Here is a 20,937-nt window from a genome sequence, read left to right as displayed (position 1 = left end):
GGGTGGATGGTGGGGGAGTTGTGGTGGGGCTTTAGCTGTCAAGTCATAAAATTCTTGAAACAAGAATCCCTATCATTCTATGAGACTCCTCCATCATAAGAAGGAGTCCTGTCTTATCAAATACACTAAATGAACTGTTAAGCCAAGTTTATAGATAAACTATTAATGAGTAAAAAGTGTTTATGTGCCCTATATCAAGCGAGGTGGCTTCATTTATTACTCTTTATATAGCCTGTAACTTTAGAGTGAATTAAATGGGTTCGATGGCGAAACTGGTGGACATTTTATACATGTAACGTGTTACAATATCAGTGTCTTGTAGAGCGGAGGCTCCCCCATTTCATTCCGGGCTCTGGTGCCTTTATACATCCTTCCCATATTCTTGTGGTTTTCCTCCAGCAACTCCAGATATTACCTAAAGTCCAAAGAGACATGGACTGGCCAGTCCGTGCATGTGTGTGTGATTGTGTTAGTGCATATCCATTAATGGATTAGTGTCTCATTCAACAATGTGTTCAGTTTCTTGCTGCTGGAATGAACTTCACCTCCCTCTGAACTAAAACTTGGGTAACAGAAGACAAATAAACATGTTGAAGAGAGGAAGTCAACTGAGGACCAGTAAGGTGTTTGTTTCTCAAACTACAGAGTCTGACGTCTTCGTCCTCTAACGCAGTTGTGCATCTGGGCCTTCCACCTGTTTTCCTATACTGGTTAGATATAGTTCACCCACCCTCTTCTCTCAAAAAAAGTAACAGACGTCTTTGTATGAAATCTTAAGTTTATTGGCAATCTGTCTCATGGAATAGCTTTCATTCTGCAACAAAATAATAGACTTGTATGCTTCTTGAGAAAGATGCTTCATTTTTGCCATTTTTGAATCCAGAGCTGAACTTTAGGAATGCCAGTACCATGCAACCCAAGTGAACAGGAGAAGTAGGGTGGTGGCTCTGAGGCTAAGGATCTGCACTGGTATCCCAAAGGTTGCCGGTTCAAATCCCCGTCACTGCCAAAAGAGATCCTGCTCTGCTGGGCCCTTGAGCAAGGCCCTTAACCTGTAATTGCTCCAGGGGCGCTGTACAATGGCTGACCCTACGCTCTGACCCCAAGGGGTATGCAAAAACTACCAAATTCCTAATACAAGAAATTGTATAAGGTGAAACAAAGAACAAAAAAAAAATGACACCTTTTATTGGCTAACTAAATAGATTACAAATGGCTAAGGCCCCTTCATCAGGCAAGGTGTCTGTCCAAGTGGGCTAGTTTCTTCCATTGGGTTTTCAGTTCCGTGTCACCTTGCCTGATGAAGGGGCCTTAGCTTTCCCGAGAGCTTGCATTTGAAATCTCTTTAGTTAGCCAATAAAAGGTGTCATTTCACCCCACTTTCTCCTGTATTAATCTATGGCTAACACGGTACAACACTCTACTGCTACCCAAGTGAACAGAATCACAGTTTTCAGCGGTGCTAATACAATTACAAGGATCTGACCTGGTCCAAGCTCTTTGACTTGGTTAAGAAGGTGCGGCAACATCTGTACCACCTCAGACACCTGAGAGATTTCAGGAAGCCCTCCTAGATACTAAAGAACTTCTATACATCCTCCATAGAAAGTATTCTGACAGGATTTATAACCGCCTGGTTTGAGAACAGCAAGCAGCAAACCGCTGCAGAGAGTGGTACAGTCAGCTGAACACATCACAGGGTGTGCACTCAATAAACTCCAGGACACCTACAGTACATTAAACAATATTGAACCAGGACAAGGAAAATTATATATGAAACCAGCCGTCCCAACATTGGCCTTTTTCAGAGCTGCAGTCAGGTAAACGGTACTGCTGCCCAAAGTCCAGTTCGGTCAGACGGAGCCTTTTCTAGCAGTCCACCCATATGTTAAACAAAGAAGGTGGCCAAAAATACAGGACACCAAGTTATTTAAGTTAAGTCATCTATTTAGTTATTAGTATTTATTAAATATTTATAATTCTATTAATGACTTTTTAATGTATAGTTGTGTATTGTTATTGTCTATTTATATTCATCTCAAGGCCCAGTCATTGGAGCTGAGCAACTAGGCATCTCACTGCATATTGTACTGTTATGTATAATATGTATGTGACAAATCAAATTTGATTTGATCTGTTTTACAAACGTTTCTCTGATAACCAATTTACATCTAAACATGACAAATTGAAGATAAGCTAAGGGAGTTTGCTGCTGAAAATGGGGCTTTGTAGCCATATGTGAATATTAAATTAAAAATCAGTCATTTCAAGCAATAACCCAGCCACAGGGGATGCACAAACCAGTGTGTTTCTTCATGCCAGTCACAAGCCCGGATAAATGTGGAGCATTACGTCAGGAAGGGCATCTGGGCATACTTCAATTTAATGGCATACAGTCATATGAAAAGGTTTGGGACCCCCTCTTAATTCTTTGGATTTTTGTTTATCATTGGCTGAGCTGTCAAAGTAGTAACTTCCTTTTAATATATGACATGCCTTATGGAAACAGTAGTATTTCAGCAGTGACATTAAGTTTATTGGATTAACAGAAAATATGCAATATGCATCCAAACAAAATTAGACAGGTGCATAAATCTGGGCACCCCAACAGAGATATTACATTAATATAACAGCCTCTGGACACCTCCTATAGCCTTTGATGAGTGTCTGGATTCTGGATGGAGGTATTTTTGACCATTCTTCCATACAAAATCTCTCCAGTTCAGTTAAATTTGATGGCTGCTGAGCATGGACAGCCTGCTTCAAACCATCCCATAGATTTTCTATGATTTTTAAGTCAGGGGACTTTGACGGCCATTCCAGAACATTGTACTTCTCCCTCGGCATGAATGCCTTTGTAGATTTCGAGCTGTGTTTTGGGTCATTGTCTTGTTGGAATATCAAACCCCTGCGTAACTTCAACTTTGTGACTGATGCTTGAACATTATCCTGAAGAATTTGTTGATATTGGGTTGAATTCATCCGACCCTCAACTTTAACAAGGGCCTCAATCCCTGAACTAGCCACACAGCCCCACAGCATGATGGAACCTCCACCAAATTTGACAGTAGGTAGCAGGTGTTTTTCTTGGAATGCGGTGTTCTTCTTCCGCCATACAAAGCGCTTTTTGTTCTGACCAAATAACTCAATTTTTGTCTCATCAGTCTAAAGCACTTTGTTCCAAAATGAATCTGGCTTGTCTGAATGAGCATTTGCATACAACAAGTGACTCTGTTTGTGGCATGAGTGCAGAAAGGGCTTCTTTCTCATCACCCTGCCATACAGATGTTCTTTGTGCAAATTGCGCTGAATTGTAGAACAATGTACAGATACACAATCTGCAGCAAGATGTTCTTGCAGGTCTTTGGAGGTGATCTGTGGGTTGCCTGTAACCATTCTCACAATCCTGCGCATATGCTGCTCCTGTATTTTTCTTGGCCTGCCAGACCTGCTGGGTTTAACAGCAACTGTGCCTGTGGCCTTCCATTTCCTGATTACATTCCTTACAGTTGAAACTGACAGTTTAAACCTCTGAGATAGCTTTTTGTAGCCTTCCCCTAAACCATGAGACTGAACAATCTTTGTTTTCAGATCTTTTGAGAGTTGCTTTGAGGGTCCCATGCTGTCACTCTTTAGAGGAGAGTCAAAGGGAAGCACAACCTGCAATTGACCACCTTAGATACCTTTATATCTCATGACTGGACACACCTGTCTATGAAGTTCAAGGTTTAACGAGCTAATCCAACCAATTTGGTGTTGCAAGTAATCAGCATTGAGCAGTTACATGCATTCAAGTCAGCAAAATTATATGGGCACCCACATTTTTGCACAGCCAGTTTTTCACATTTGATTTAATTTCATACAACTAAATACTGCTTCACTAAAAATCTTTGTTCAGAAAACACCCCAGTACTCAGATGTTCCTAGGAAATGAAAGACATACCACTGTTATCTTTTTTGTTGAAAGTAGAGTAAATTATTACGCAGGCTGAGAGGGGGGTTCCCAAACTTTTTCATATGACTGTATTTCAATTTAATGACATGTGTCTAAAAAAAGTATTAATTTCTATCAAAAACATGACAATTTCTGGTTGATCCCACGCTTTTGGACCGTAATGTATGTAACATAAATATTTACTAGTGAGGAGGTCAAGATGGCCAGGGAGGGAGTGAGTGAATGTTGAGGTTGCATCATGCAAAGAATTAAAACATCAAATTCATTCTATATCCTTCCACATTTTGCACTCTTATGAGCTTCTCATTCATCACATTACTTTTGATCAATGACTCTTACATTCTGATGTTCTCTGCCATGACAAGCTTGATTATGACTTTTGTCAGCACTCCTATTATCCCTGGGAAACCATGGATCCAAAGTACACCGCACGTATCGTGGATACCGAATGATCTATTGAGCATAGGCTGAAAGACAAAATGAAAGTAAATCTTGGTTAATGACTTGTTCAAAAAAAATATCAAAACAATCTTAACATTTACAGATGTTTACAAGGCTGACTCTGCGCTCCTTCAGAAAGAGAATGTTATCTCCCGTGCCGTGGAGTTGTCAGCTTAAAGCAATGCATGATTATTGTGTTTCATTCCAACAAAGCTCTCCTTTATTCAGAATTATAAGTTCAGCATTGCCACATGTGCGCTGTATTTGTGAAATTCCTTCTTGTAGGTGCAAATCGGGGTGAAATATGTTGCTACTGTCCAGCACCATCATTAGTGAGTATAACAACTTTACCTGGAAACTACTGTCTTCCTTACCTAATACATCTCAGAACATATTAGTCTTCTAAGTCATATTTAAAATTGATTACACATTACTGATATTTTCTCAAACTTAATAATCCATTTGAAAGACTCTCTTTAGATAACACCTTTCCACAGTGGCACAGCATATACTGTACATTCATTAAGGAAATAATTACGAACCCCTGGACACCTGCTTATCCATGCAATTATTTAATCAGCCAATCATGTGGCAGTGACACAATGCATAAAATCACAGACATAGGTCAGGACCTTCGGTTATTGTTCACATCAAACACCAGGATGAGGAAAAATGTGATCTTAGCGATTTTGACCATGGCATGATTGTTGGTACCAGACAGGCTGGTTTGAGTATTTCTGTAACTACTTATCTCGATGAATTTTCACATAGAACATTCTCTTGAGTTTATTCACAATTGTACAAAAAAACAAAAATAATCCAGTGAGCAGCAGTTCTGCAGACAGAAACTCCCAGTTGATGAGAAAGGTTTGAGCAGACAGGCTATGGTAACTCAGATAACCACTCTGTGGGCATCAGAAAAGCATCTCAGAATGCACAACATGTTGAACATTGAGGTGGATGGGCTACAGCAGAACACCTCATCAGGATCTCCTCCTGTCAGCCAAGAACAGAAAGCTGAAGCTGCAGTGAGCACAGACTCTTCAAACCTGGACAGTTAAAGGCTGGAAAAACATAACCTGGACTGATGAATCTCAGTTTCTGAGGCACACAGATGGTGGGATCAGAATTTTATGCCAACAACAAGAATCCATGCACTTAACCTCCCTTGTGTCAACAATCAAGACTGGTGGTGGTGGTGTAATGGTGTGGGACATGTTTTCTGGGTACACTTTGGGTCCAGTAATACCAATCAATCATCGCTTAAATCTTCTTCTTCTTCTTCTTTCGGCTGCTCCAGTTAGGGGTCGCCACAGTGGATCATCTTCTTCCATATCTTTCTGTCCTCTGCATCTTGTTCTGTTACACCCATCACCTGCATGTCCTCTCTCACCACATCCATAAACCTTCTCTTAGGCCTTCCTCTTAGGCCTGCCCTTCCTCATCACTTAAATGTCAATGCTTATTTGAGTACTGTTGTTGACCCTGTGCATCATTTCATGGTCACAATTTACACATCTTCTTAAGACCACTTCCAGCATGATAATGCACCATGTCACAAAGAAAAAGTCATTTCAAACTGGCTTCATGAACATGACAAAGAGTTCTGTTCCAGTAACCAGATGTGAATCCAACAGAACACCTTTGGGATGTGGTAGAATGGGAAATACACAACGTGAATGTGCAGCTGACAAATCTACCGAAATTACGTGATGCCATCATGTCAACATGAACCAGAATCTCAAAGAAATGTTACCAAAATCTTATGGAACCCATGCAATGAAGAACTGAGTGAAAAAGGAGGTCCTATCTAGTATTAATGCAGCGTTCTTAATAATTTGTTCAGTGAGTGTAGCTTGCCTCCCTCACCATACTTGGATAACATTCTTATGGTTTACATGCCTTTGGTGAGGAGTTTGAATGTTCTGCCTGTGTTCAAGCGAGTTTCTTCTCACTCGTTTCTTCACTGCTAGCTGATTGATGAATAAGTGTGCCCTGCCGCTTGAGGGCATCCCTCCCACATTGGGTTTCTGCACTGAGACTTCTAACCTACATTACATGCATGCGAGGAAATAAATTAATGAATTTACAGAACAAAACATCTTGTAGTAGAATAACATAACAGTCGCAAACCCTCTTAATCCACTGAAGGGTTATGGGTGGTCAGAGCTTATGCCAGCAGTATTGGCCAAAAACAGTAATTATCATTGGTGTTATCTTTTAGTCACTGGCTTATGTGTATTCTTTATTTTGGTTATATTTAAAATGTTACATTTCTTCATCATTTTATGTTGCGTTTATTTATCATGTATTATTTGAGTTCTGTATCTTTAATTGTGCAGCCATTTTTTTTTTGTCTTGTGGGTGGAACCCCAGAAGGCAGGAGTCACTGTGGTTAGGCATCCCCTCTGCCTTCAAATTGAGATGAGAAAGAAGAATTTAGCAGCAGTTCATTGATCGTTTATACTGTAGAGTCCGTATCAAAGTGTATATTGATTTTCTAGTTTCTGGATGTTTGCTTCTGTTTTATGGATTCTGTTTATTGGATTGCAATTTGGCAAGTGTTTGGTTTGGGTTGCCTTTTAGGCCAAACTTTTTTGCTTTCTTTTGCAGTTTTTGCTTCTTACACTTATATAAATTGTTATGTTACACGCAGGGTTTTTTCTTGTCTTGTATTTATTTGTTGTTTTAATGTCATTTTTGAATTATTTTTCATGTTTTTTGTAATTGTTTATATCAGGGATGGGCAAAGTGAGTCCTGGAGGGCCACAGCACCTGCAGGTTTTTATTCCAACCCAGTTGCTTAATTAGAAAGCAATCCTTGCCAATAATTTAATTCCATGGCTTGTTAGTGCTTTAACTCTTCCGTATCAGGCCATTCTCATAATCAAGATTTTTTTTTCCTTTCTAAGGATATTATCCAAATAATTTGAAGTCTAAAATGGGTGAGTAATACTCAGCACTATTTTCTCTTCATTTTCCTTCCAAGTATTTAATTAAACCAAATAGTGCATGATAAATACACACAGGTATACATGGAAACACGCTAAATGAAGAAATGCTGGTTTCTTTTGTGATTTGCATCTTATTGCTAATAAGGAGTGATTAAAAACCGAGAATAACAGCTCTATAAGACTAAAATAAGCAATAAGGGTTCAAAATCTTAACGAGTGAGAAAATGAAAATAAAGCAGAAGCGATAATCAAGCAATAAATGCTTCTTATTAAGCAACTGGATTGGAACAAAAACCTGCAGCCACTGCGGCCCTCCAGGAACGACTTTGCCCACCCCTGGCTTATATGTTTAGTAATTGTGCTCAATAACTTTAACTGTGTGAACATTTTGTGTACTTTCCTGATGGAGCCCCAGGAGGTGGAGCCACCATGACATCATGGTGGAGTGGTGGCTCAGAGGCTAGGGATCTGCACTGGCAATCAGAAGGTTGCCGGTTCGAATCCCGTAAATGCCAATAGGGACTCTGCTCTGCTGGGCAAGGCCCTTAATCTGCAATTGCTGAGCGCTTTGAGTAGTGAGAAAAGCACTATATAAATGCAAAGAATTATTATCATGGCTGCTGGGTTCTCCTTCTGGTTTTATATTCAGTCAGGAAAGAGAGATTCGGCAGCAGAAGACTACATTCGATTTGGAGTTTTGTGTGAGTATTTCTTGTTAATTTCCTTATGTGCCTGTATTTATCAAGTGTCACAAAGTATGAAAACAGTCCTAACCTGTTCAAAAATCAACTCGGTCTTACTCCTAGGAATAAGCAATTAAAAGCATTTTATTATTTTCCTAATTTATTAAACTACTTCTAACTAATCTAGGAGAGCTCATGTACTGTGCTCATTTGCTTGGAGCTGCCAGGACCTGTCAATTAGGCAGCAATTGGCACACACATACTGAGAAAAGCTGATCATTTTAAAAATGCCTGACCACGATGAACTCATACAAAGATATTGATTTGACAGAGCTGTAAATATATTTGTATCCAAATCTTGTACAATGCGAGATCAATGCAACTGCACAGGGAAGCCATGAGCTGTCAGCCGAAATGAAAGTGTTGGTAATGTTTTTTGGCCACAAAGAAAATGCAGCTATGCAATTGTGGTAATTTAAGTATGTCTCAACCAACCATTATTTGAATTTTGCATAAAACTTTGAACGTCCTTAAATCAGTAATACATGGATTTTTATGTTTCCCCAAGCCTCCATGTAATGTAATGTTAAAGCAAGTTGCATTCAAAGAAATTGGCACGTGTGAATCGCACATGGTATCTCGGTATCAACACACAGGTGCTCACGGATACAAACTGTATTGTAGTAGCCAGCATATCACTCTGAAGATAAGCGGGACTGGATGAGTGACTGACAGTAAATTTCACACAGGTATGCTGATCTCTGCACTCCATGAGCCCTTGGAACATTCGCGTTACACTTTACAAGCCTGGAAAGGTTCAAGAAAGCAAGTGCTGATATCTGGGTCATTGGAAAAATTGAGCCTGGCAGAAGATGGGGGGATTATGGAGGAGAGGCATGGCACCAAACTCTGGAAGACGATTGGGAACACTGGAAGCGTGAACATGACTTCAGAAACAGTGCAAGAATAGCCATGGCTAGTTTCAGTAACAGCTACTTTACTAGGCGTTTCCCGTGGCCATAACAGTGGGAAGGGTGATTCTTCTGGTTTTACACTCATTTAGTGTGTGTGTCTCTTTCTTTCCATCTCAGTGCTCATTACAGTATTAATATTCTTTATGTTGGTACCAAGTGGCAATAATTATGTGTAGCTTAGTGCAATATCCTATTTTATTATGTTTTCCTCCTTCTTCTTCTCCTACTACTTTGAATTTTATAATTAATATTATCATCATCAACAACTTTGTGGTGAAGCCTTGTTTTCCTTCTTCTTCTACTACTTTGAATATTAATTTTATTATTATTATTAATTATCTTTGTGGTAAAGCCTTATTGTTATTATCAGAAAATTACAAAGTACCATAATGAGTGCCAAGGAAACTACTTAATGCCTTCTTGAATGTCAGTTTGAAGCTCAAATTGCTATAAAACTTTCATTCTCAAATGTGAATTCCTACTCCTAGCTGGGAAAATGAGTAGGATGCTTCATAAATACTTCTCATGTGCTACTCTGAGGTAAGATAAATTCTTATCCTATTATTTCTTTTAGTGAAATTCTTAGGAGTAATTCTGAGATGCTTAAAAATACAGGCATTGCTTTCTGAATTTTTGGTTCTGTTCTGAGATTTCTGTTACTTAATCACATATTGGGTTTTATTTGCTGTGGATTGCCTTTTTTTGGAATTTCATTTTTTTTTTTGCTTTATTTTCTGTTTTTCTTAATAAATCTCTCTATTATAATAAAAAAATCTTGGGAAGAGAGATGAAACGTGACTTTCTCAGAGAGACACTTTGTGCCAAGAAATTTAACCACGCCCGGGGCCGGAAATAAAAGACAGAGCAGATGACAAAGTAGAACGTTGTAAAGAATTCAAAAACGTTGGCGCGATACACATGCAGAGCAGGTTAGAGATAATGGAAGTACGAAAATTCGAAACTCTCAAAAAAATTATAGTAAAGATCGCATTAGCACAAACAAACAAACAAATTATTACTTGGTGAAATAATGGAACAGTGAAAAGAGATCGAATATATTTTTCGGATTTAAACTTTAAGTCAGAGACTTGTAGATTGTATAATTTGTGTTGCCATCAGTGAAAAGTACTGTTTCTTCCCAATGAAGAGGTGTATCTGTGAGAATTAAAAGATTTGTTCTTTGGTGAAAGTGAAATCCTGCGAGAGAAAATTTCAAACCCCATGAGACAAGACTTTATGCAAAGAGATTTGGAGAAGTCCTGCCCACATCTAAAACCTTTACAACCACGCACACGGTTCAATTATTTCTCATTTGTGTGAATGCTATTGTCAGGTACAATTCGTGTAGAGAGAAAGAAACGATATTCAATCATGGGCAGTTATACAAATCAAAATTCAATGCGATATTGACAAAAAGGTAAAAGCGAAAAAGAAATTGAATATGTGGACATACTGTAGGCAATATGACAGAAGGATGTAAATATTGTTTGGCTTTGGTATCTGCGAGAATTAAGAGATTTGCTGTTTGATGAAAGTGAAATCCACATACGCGAGCGGCAGAGTCTTTATTTATAAAGATCCTTGTAAAACTTGTCTCTATACAAGCCAGAGTTTCATACTGTTTCTCTCTTCCTTTTTCAATATTTTGAAATATTGTGGGGCCTTCATTATATTTTCAATTTTTAAAGCTAGTTCCCCATTGTTGGAGCCTTCCTTGACTATAGCCAGCAGGTAGTATCTAGAGCAAGGATGAGTTTAGGTGAGCGTCCTCTGGGTAGTCAGTGAGTGTCCTGGCAAGCTTTATGGCTCTTTTGGAGGCTCACCCTTCTTTTGTCATGTTTGTTACTCCAATACACAACATAAATAAATATCTTTAGTTTTAATGACTTTGCTTTAGTATTATCCACCCCAGCCAGAGTTTTTGTTTCATTCTCCTTGAAGGGCATTTTTGTGTATTTTTGGTATGTGTTTGGGACATTAAATATATTTTGAACTTTTGAAGCCCAAAATTTAGACTTATGTAGACCAAAGTCAACCAGTAGAGTATTAGGGTCATGTTGTCATTCACTCTTAAAAATAATGGTTCTTTAATGGCACTATACTGGCACTTTACTGGGATGTGTGGTTCCTCATAGAACTACTGCTTGACTAACCCTTCTGGGAAGGGTTCTTTGCATATGAAGTTGGTTCTTTGTGCTTTGAAAAATATCCTAATATGTAGATAAAAATTTAATGTTTGCTAGGCTACATAGCAGGACAATAACAAAGTAAGATAAAGCTGAACTTAGCCTGTGTTATTGTAGGCAGCAAGAGTCCTTTTAAATCCATTGGTATTTCACAGATTTTTTACCATTAATTCATAGTTATTCACTGTATGGTTACTGTTACAGAAGGAACCTTTATTTATTTAAATGTGTAACTTTCATGTGGATGGGTCTTTTGGAACCAAAAATGGTTTCTTATGGCATTGCTCTGAAGAACTACACTGGTACCTTTATTGTTAAGAGTGTAGGTGAGGCTTTTTCTGGGCAGGTTAGGATGGACTCCTGGCCTGCATTATGGGTCTTTCAAAGGCCTCACATCCCTTTTTGTCATTTTAAATACAATTAATCACAACACAGGATGCCAAGCATCAATATGGCCAATTAAACCTAACCTGCACCTCTTTTGGGATGTGGGATCAGATGTAGCATTCAAACCCAGAACTGTGAGCCCACTGGCATACCTAACAGTTTTTGTTTTATGTTTTATCAGTTCATTCATTATAAATTTGCATATAGTAACCTAACAGCAAGCCTCATATTTTATAAAGAAGTACTGTAAGATCCAATTTTAGAAAATTAATATTATTGTTAAAATTTGCATAAGTGTTTTCTTAATTTGACTACAAAGTCAGCTTCACATAGTTACTTAGATAAGGGTATAATCTTTCACCCCCTTTAAGCAAACGTGTAAAGAACTTTCTCAGCTATATCTGCAATAACAAAATGCTATTTAGCAAGTTAAGAACATAGTCTCTCTGCTATAACCAAATGAACGTTTACCACGATCCATGTCTGGTAAGTACAGGACAAGAATTTAAAGAAATGTAACAAGATTTTTAAGCATTAAACAGAAACATCTTATACAAGGACTTTACCCTTTTGCATTATCACATATTTCTCTTTGTTTCTGTGTGAACAGTTCTTGCTTTGGGCTTTGCTAAATTTTTTAAAACAGAGACACTTGGACTGTGGATTGATTCGAATATGCATCACAGCCATTACCTGAACTGTTCTATGAACCAAGCTGAATCTGCAGAATTTTGGAAACCCTGGACAAACGCACATACAAGCACCAATTGGTAATGCGATTACAACAACAGCTGGTCAGAAATGGTGCACCAGAACAACACCCCTCCATTAATAAATGATCAACTAAAACAGATACCTACTATGTCACACCCTCCATATTCACCTGATCCTTAGTTCACAAAAATCTGAATGAAGCTGAAGCTGTAATTCAGTAACTTGTTAGGTCAAAATTTCTCACGTTGCTTCCAAAATTACAAGGCTTCTTGGAAAGGGTCTATGCCTAAATTAGTGGGGGGTTTCAGTTCTGTCATATGAAGCTTTAGAATGTTTTCTTCACATATCCTATATGATTAATAATATAATGTCAAGATGTGCCCTGCAGAAGTTTCCAGAGACAAAGATACTTACTATTTAGAATGCAATGGAAAGAAAAATGACCCGCAACAGAAGTGAAAGGTCCACACTGGCAAAAGGAGAAGTTCTGTACATGCCAGTCTGGGGACACAACAGCTGCCCATTCCTTTATTCCAGGAACTGTGTGCTCCACCTTACTGGGCAGAAGAATACTTGCCTCCTGGCAGTCCTCCCTGACCTGATTCTTTAATGTACAGCCTGGCCCAGCATCCTTCTGCTGCCCACTTCAAGGTTAGGTCAGAGAGGACTGGGAGGAGATCAATACTCTCTAAAACTAGCCACTAGGAGGCAGCATAAGATCCTAAATGTGAAGAATGGAACTGTCTTACCTCTGTCAGCTGAGAAACTTTTCCCTATCACTGTAAACACAAGCAGTTCTTCAACGTTCACTTAGAATATCATTGTGATCACTCAAAGACAAAGTATCCTGACAATCAGACTGTAAACCATCCCCCTAATATCTAACCTTTACCCAGGGGAAGACATTCATTTTTGTTGCCCCTGTGAAAATATGGAAGGCACTTATAACAAATAAAAATAATTGTATTCATTCCCCCAGTTTGTATTCTAATAACAATAAAAAAGACCATTAATATGCCCATAATGTGCCTTACAAATGTCACTTTTTCATTGTTGTAGCTGCCCCTCAGGATGTAAATGCTTTATTAAATAATGATGAGAGCAACAATTCCAGCTGCTTTAACTAATCCCCGAGTAATGATGGGTCAACTGAACAGTTTTAGATCTTTTTAGTCATTGTCACTGGGATTAAAAGTGCTGACAATCTGTCCTCTGCCTGCACTTACTGGCAATCACCTTCAGAAAATTGAAACATGGGCACCATGCCATTTGAGTACATGACATACACCGATGCCCAGCCTGAGCAATGACTGAACAAAGGCATCCCGCCTGCTAGTCTCAGAAGGGTTAGTTTATTACACTGTACTGTGAATCTCAAACACCGTCATTTTCCACTTGGCCTGTCGCCTGGGTACGAAATTGTTTGTTTCACATGCTCTGATAAACACTGATGCACTCAGAATCATAAAAGACATTTTCCTGTAAATATTATCCAAAGCAATCGACTACTGTTCACCTTACTCCTTATTCAAGTATAACTGCGTTTACTGACTTTTTATAAGATATCCCCCCATCCGTTTTCTAATCCACTTTAGGGTTGATCATATCCTGGCAAAAATGGACACAAGGCAGGAGCCAAACCCACACTGGCCACCTGTCCGTCACACAGTGCAGTTAAGGGACAACAATTACAAATGGTTTTGGGGTGTGGAGGAATTACTTTTTTCCCCTATTACTATAGTTTTAATATATGGTTGATGGCTTTATTTAAGGGAAGTTACAAGACAATGATGCATCTTTTTTGTTTTTTAATAGTTGGAACACTCACTGGTTAAATGACTCAGAGTCACAAATTGAGTTGCAGGCGGCAATTGAACTGGAAACTTTCTGCTTTGAAATGCAAGGTCATAAACACCACACCACACATTGCTTGGGCTTGGGATTCAGAGCCAGGAGTATTAAACTATGAGATGCCATTGTGCCAGCCACCCTTTTGTAAAATGCCCTGAATGAAATAAAATGAAGTAAGTAATGGCGCTGAAGGGCTTCATTTGTTACTCACCCTTGCATACCGGTATCCCAGAACAGAGATCACACCCGCTGTAAAACCCAGTGTCATCGCAATCCACGGAAATGTTGTCATCATCGCTGTGGCACTTACGGCAACTCCTCCTGCCAGCACTGCACTGTGAATGTGAGCCTGAGGACATAAAAAAGCAATTGCAATGGGAATGGGAGACATTTGGAAAATGAACAGTGAGGGAATTAACACTAGCTGATTTCTAGGGAAAGGTTTCTGAAACAAATCCAAATGACACTGCAGGTGGCAGAGGGGGGGAACCCTTGTGTTTTTTGTATAAGGCTATTATAGATTTTAATATAGCATTGACAATGACTGACTGACTGACTTTATATAGCATTTTTCATAGATAGCACCATTACAGAGCACTTCATAAACCAACTGAGAATACAAAATAGTAAGAATGTTTTCTTCAAGATTGGGATATACATTATAAAGGCAAAAGTATCTGGACACCATTATTGAGATCAGTTGTTTCAGCTGCACCCACTGTTAACAAGTGCATAAAATCGAGCACATAGCCATGCATTGACAAACATTGGCAATAGAATGGGTCGTACAGTGATTTTAAATGTGGCATGATCATAATATTACACCACATGCTCTGCTAGGTCTGCCCTGGCTAATTGTAAGTGTTAGTATTGTGAAGGGGAAGCATCTTGGAGCAACAACAGTTCAACCACAAAGTGATAGACCACACAAACTTACAGCGAGGAGCTGAAGCGCGTAGCATGTAAAAATCACCTATCATCTGTTGCATCACTCACAGCCAAGTGCCAAACTGCCTCTGGATACAGCATCAGAACAAGAACCGACTGTCAGGAGCTTTATGAAATGGGCATCTACGGCTGAGCAGCTGCACAGACGCCTAAGATCACATCACCATTGGAACAGTCGAAACATGTTCTCTGAAATTATGAACCACACTTCAATATCTAGCAGTCTAATGGACAAATCTGGATTTTGGCAGCGGCCAGAAGAATGCTAATGTCTTGAATGAACAGCATCTACTGTCAAGTTTGTTGGAGGATGTATAAAGGTCTGGGGCTATTTCTCTGGGATTGGGCTAGGCTCCTTGATTCCAGTGAAGGATGCTGTTAATGCTACAGCATACAAAGATAGTGTGCACTCCCAACTGTGTGGCAATGGTTGGGGGAAGGCCCTTTCTGTTCAAGTATGACTGTCCCCTGTACACAAAGTCAAGTCAATACAGATACCGAGGAACTCGAATGGCCTACATGGAGTCCTGACCTGACTTAAACCCTATTGAACAGTCAGTCAGTCATTGTCCAACCCGCTATATCCTAACACAGGGTCACAGGGGTCTACAGGAGCCAATCCCAGCCAGCACAGGGCGCTAGGCAGGAACAAACCCCGGGCAGGGCACCAGCCCACCGCAGCCCTACTGAACACCTTTGGGATAACTGGAACGCAGATTACTAGCCAGGCCTTCTTGTCCAACACCAATACCTCACCTTACAAATGCTGTTTTGTCCAAATGTGCACAAATTCCCACAAACATTCTTCAAAATCACACTCATACAAAAATCAACTTTCCTTGTTTAAAATGTTTACTCCTTAATAATAATTCTTTGCATGTATATAGCGCTTTTCTTACTACTCAAAGTGCTCAGCAATTGCAGGTTAAGGGCCTTGCTCAAGGGCCCAACAGAGCAGAGTCCCTATTGGCATTTATGGGATTCAAACCGGCAACCTTCCGATTGCCAGTGCAGATCCCTAGCCTCAGAGCCACCACTCTGCCACAAATGCATCCTTAATGCAAGAAGCGTTAGAAATAAAATGCATGAACTAGAGGCAAATATTGACTTTGGACTATGATATTGGAGGAATTACTGAGTCATGACTAAATGAGAGTGACGAAGAGGAATTTAATAGTAGTGGCTGCACATGCTTCAAGAGAGACAGACAAGGAAGGAAAGGAGGGGTTGTGGTGCTATATGTAAAAAATAATATTCAGGATTACATCTTCAAGGAGGAAGAAAGAAACACATCAGAATCGCCGTGCATTAAGCTAGTAAGGAAGAAAGGCAGAGATCTGGTTATTAGAGTTTGCTACAAGCTGCCAAATTCTGATATGTTATTTAATAACATACTGTATTATTTAATCAAATAAGCCACATGTGCAACAAAGAGAACGTTGTGGTCATGGGTGATTTTAACTTTCCAAACACTGATTGGGAAGCCCCTATTAAGGAAACAAAAGAAGAAACTGAAGTGGTGCAGAAGGCAAATGACTGTTTTTTCACCCAGTTTGTCTCAAGCCCAACGTGTGGTGATGCCTGTCTAGATCTCTTCTTTTCAAACAATAAAGACAGAGTAACAAGAACAGAAGTTACTCATATTTTAAGCAACAGTGACCAAAACATGGTAAAATTTGAGGTAATCTTCGAAAACACACAAATTTACATCAAAACAAAGACTTGATGAAAGCAGACTTTATGGGGGATGCGGAAGTATCTACAAAACATCAAATGGGAAAGCAAAAAATTCAGCAACTATAAATGACATTTAGTGTCACTTCAGAAAGCTTCTGATCCAGGCTCAAAATAATTTTATTCTGAAAAGCAATACAACAAAACAACTAAACAATTGGCCAAAAATGGATAAATAAGAGTATTGTTAAAAAGGTAAAACTGAAAAGATCACTGTACAAGAAAATGTAAAAAAAAAGGCAGGTAATTCTGACATAGAGGAATATTGGAAACTAAAGCAAGAGATCAAAAAAGCATTCAAAACATCAAAAGAGAAACTAAAATAAAGATGGCTAAAGATAAAGGAAGAAACAAGTGAAATGTCTCATGCAGAAGTGAAAACAAACTCTGAGTTCATAGATTTTAAAATAAAAGAGTTAAGGCGTGATTCAAGCCATCAATACATTAAACACTAATAAAACCCCTAGACCTGATGGGATCTTACCAATTGTATTGAAATAAATGAAAGATGTCATCTATAAACCCTTATTAAGCATATTTCAGCAGTCACTTCAGAAAGGAGAAGTACCTGAGGACCGGAAAGTAACAAATGTGACCCCTGTCTTCAAGAGAGGAGACAAAATGGGTTCCAGTAATTACAGACACATTACACTCCCTTCTGTGTCATGCAAAATTATGGAAACTATAATAAGAAATAAATTGGAAAATTTCCTAAATGAAAATAATATTCTAAATAGCAGGCAGCATTGGTTTATGAGAGGAAGGTCCTTCCAAACCAATCTTTTATATTTTTTTCAAGGAGCAAACCGGAATAGTTGACAAACATAAAAATGATGACATAATTTACATAGACTTTCAAAAATCATTTGATACAGTCCCACACCAAACATTAATTCTGAAACTAGAAGCTGTAGGCATCAGTGGTAACTTACAAACCTAGATCTCTAATTGGTTTACCAGTAAGAGACAAATAGCACAGATAAGAGGAGAATGCTCCACAAGGAGCAAAGTCATCAGTGGAGTATCTCAGGGGTCTGTTCTTGGACCATCGCTTTTTCTGATTTATATTAATGACATTGATTCTGGTATAGTTAGTAAACTTGTTAAATTCACAGATGACACTAAAATCGGAGAGATGGCAGACACTGAGGAGGCAGCAAAAAGAATTCAAAATGACCTGGACAACCTTCAGAACTGGGCAAACACCTGGAAAATGCAGTTTAATGTAGAGAAGTGCAAAGTGCTACATAGACAAATGGAACATCAATTATAAATACAAGATGGGAGACACTGTCATACAAGATGCAATTTCTGAAAAGGATTTAGGGATTTATGTTGATGCAACATTTTCACCGACTAAGCAATGCACAGGAGCAATTAAAAAGGCAAATAGAATGTTAGGTGATATTGTAAAAACTGTGGACTTCAAGTCAAGGGGCATTATGGTCAAATTATATAATGCACTCGCAAGACCACATCTGGAGTGTTGTGTGCAGTTCTGGGCACAACAGTACCAGAAAGACATAGCAGCACTTGAAGGTGTGCAGAGGACAGTAACCAAGCGCATCCCAAGACTTAAGGCCATGTCATACTCTGACAGACTCAGATAATTAAACCTGTTTAGTCTCAAGCAGAGGAGACACCGTGGGGACCTAAAATCCTCAAAGACATCGATAAAGTAGATCCAGCAACAATCTTACACCTAAAGAGTGACTCACGTACTCAAGGACGTCAGTGGAAATTAAGAGGAAGTGCATGTAAAACTGAAGCCAGGAAGCACTTCTTTATGCAAAGGGATTCTGGAACAAACTACCAAGACATGTATTTGAAACAGAAAACTTGAAAACCGTTAAGAAGAATCTGGATGAAATAATGGGACAGTTTAGCTATTAGCTAAACAAATGGTCTCCTCTCATTTGTCAGATTTATTATGTTCCTATGTTCTCAAAATCTTGTCAAAAGTCTTTACAGAATAGTGGAGACTGTTAGAACCTCAAAAGGAAAGCAAATTCCACATTAATAACCATGGTTTTGGAATGGGATGTCCAAATAGCTATTAGAGATGTGATGGTCAGGTGTTCAGAAACATTTTGCCAAATAGTGTATGCTCTTTCTGGTGCGACTATTTCAGACCTGGTTTAGAATAAAAGAAAGCCTCATAAGAGGAGTGAGCTCTCTGTTTGAATTACTGTCTTTAAAGGACATGGGGTTTATTAGGGTTAACTGGCAGCTCTAACAATGAGAGGTACGTTTACTGTACATGACAGTGCCCTTGATGAATGGACACCCATCCCAGGGTTGGCTCTACACTGAGACAAAAACCTCTTGGACATTCTCAGACCCCTATGGCCCTAGATTGGAATCATCAGGTTTAAAAATGGAGCCCTAGATGGAAATAAACCCAAAACAAATATGCTTAAAATCACATAAATCTGACCAATGTAGAAAAATGCAGAACTGGTAAATGTTTTAGGAGTAAAAATCATTTAGGTTATCTGAAGAGGAAGAATTTAAAAGAACTGCGCTTGCTTCTAAGATGTGCAACGTAAAACACAGAACTTTCCTGGCCACTCAATAGGGAAACTCTAGGATAGGACTTTACTGTAAATTATCAGTGAGCAAAAGTCCCTACTTTTAAATTATGAAAACAAATACACCACTCCACAGAGCTTAACATTTATTTTATATAGACACTTTGAAAGCATTATGCTACAGGCAGGGTTTCTCCCTTGGCTTATATTTATTTTCCATCTTATTGTTTTTTTTAAATATTTGTCCATCCATCCATTTTCCAACCCGCTGAATCTGAACACATGGTCACGGGGGTCTGCTGGAGCCAATCCCAGCCAACACAGGGCACAAGGCAGGAACCAATCCAGGGCAGGGTGCCAACCCACCGCAGTAAATATTTGTCAATTTCTTAATTATTATTTTCCATATGTTTTTTTCTTTTAAGGTAATTTTTTAAAATTTGCTATGTTTATTTTATCGTCCTTCAGATGAGACATAAAATCGAGGTCCTGACTCTCTGTGGTCATAAAAGATCCCTGTGCAACCTTTGTAAAGAGCAGGGTGTACATTGATGTCCAGGTTAAACTGTCCTCCATAGCCTAGTCATTCTGCCCCCCTTCTTCTTCTTCTTCTTCTTTCGGCTGCTCCCATTAGGGGTTGCCACAACGGATCATCTTGTTCCATATCTTTCTGTCCTCTGCATCTGTTCTGTTACACTCATCACCTGCATGTCCTTTCTCACCACATCCATAAACCTTCTGTTAGGCCTTCCTTTTTTCCTTTTCCCTGGCAGCTCTATTCTTAGCATCCTTCTCCCAATATACCCAGCATCTCTCTTCTGCACATGTCCAAACCAACACAATATCGCCTCTCTGACTTTGTCTCCCAACTGTCCAACTGAAGCTGACCCTCTAATGTACTCATTTCTAATCCTATCCATCCTCATCACACCCAATGCAAATCTTAGCATATTTAACTCTGCCACCTTCAGCCTCTGTCTCCTGTTTTTATAGTCAGTGCCACCGTCTTCAACCCATATAACATAGCTGGTCTCACTACCGTACTGTAGACCTTCCCTTTCACTCTTGCTGATACCCGTCTGTCACAAATTACTCCTGAAACTCTTCTCCACCCATTCCACCCTGCCTGCACTCTCTTTTTCACCTCTCTTCCACAATCCCCATTATTCTGTACTGTTGATCCCAAGTATTTAAACTCATCAACCTTCGCCAACTCTACTCCCTGCACCCTCACCATTCCACTGACCTCCCTCTCATTTACACACATGTATTCTGTCTTGTTCCTACTGACCTTCATTCCTCTCCTCTCTAGAGCATATCTCCACCTCTCCAGGGTCTCCTCAACCTGCTCCCTACTATCACTACAGATCACAATGTCATCAGCAAACATCATAGTCCACAGGGAATCCTGTATAATCTCATCTGTCAACCTGTCCATCACCATTGCTGTAATTTTGCTCCCCTAATCATCCCATTATATCTCTACTTGTCAAACTCTCTAAACCACTTCACCACCTAACAGCTCATGTGTGGTGAGCCTACTGGTGCAAAAGTGGCTGCCGTCACATCATCCAGGTGG

The 20,937-nt window shown here is 39.3% G+C and overlaps 1 protein-coding gene across 1 annotated transcript in view; it reads right to left on the bottom strand.

The window, feature by feature from the left end:
- Nucleotides 1-20,937, bottom strand: part of rhd (Rh blood group, D antigen) — a 64,347-nt gene that overhangs the window by 9,510 nt on the left and 33,900 nt on the right. Inside the window, exons 6-7 of the mRNA XM_028819889.2 lie at nucleotides 14,357-14,494; nucleotides 4,295-4,422 (exon numbers count right to left, since the gene is read on the bottom strand). Of these exons, the coding sequence (XP_028675722.1) occupies nucleotides 4,295-4,422; nucleotides 14,357-14,494 (266 nt within the window). The remainder of the gene's footprint in view (nucleotides 1-4,294; nucleotides 4,423-14,356; nucleotides 14,495-20,937) is intronic.

The sequence above is a fragment of the Erpetoichthys calabaricus genome, chromosome 14 (assembly GCF_900747795.2).
Source record: "Erpetoichthys calabaricus chromosome 14, fErpCal1.3, whole genome shotgun sequence".
NCBI classification, from domain to species: Eukaryota; Metazoa; Chordata; class Cladistia; order Polypteriformes; family Polypteridae; genus Erpetoichthys; species Erpetoichthys calabaricus.
The sequence above is the reverse complement of the archived record's forward strand: the minus strand, read 5'-3'. Positions and strand labels throughout refer to the sequence as shown.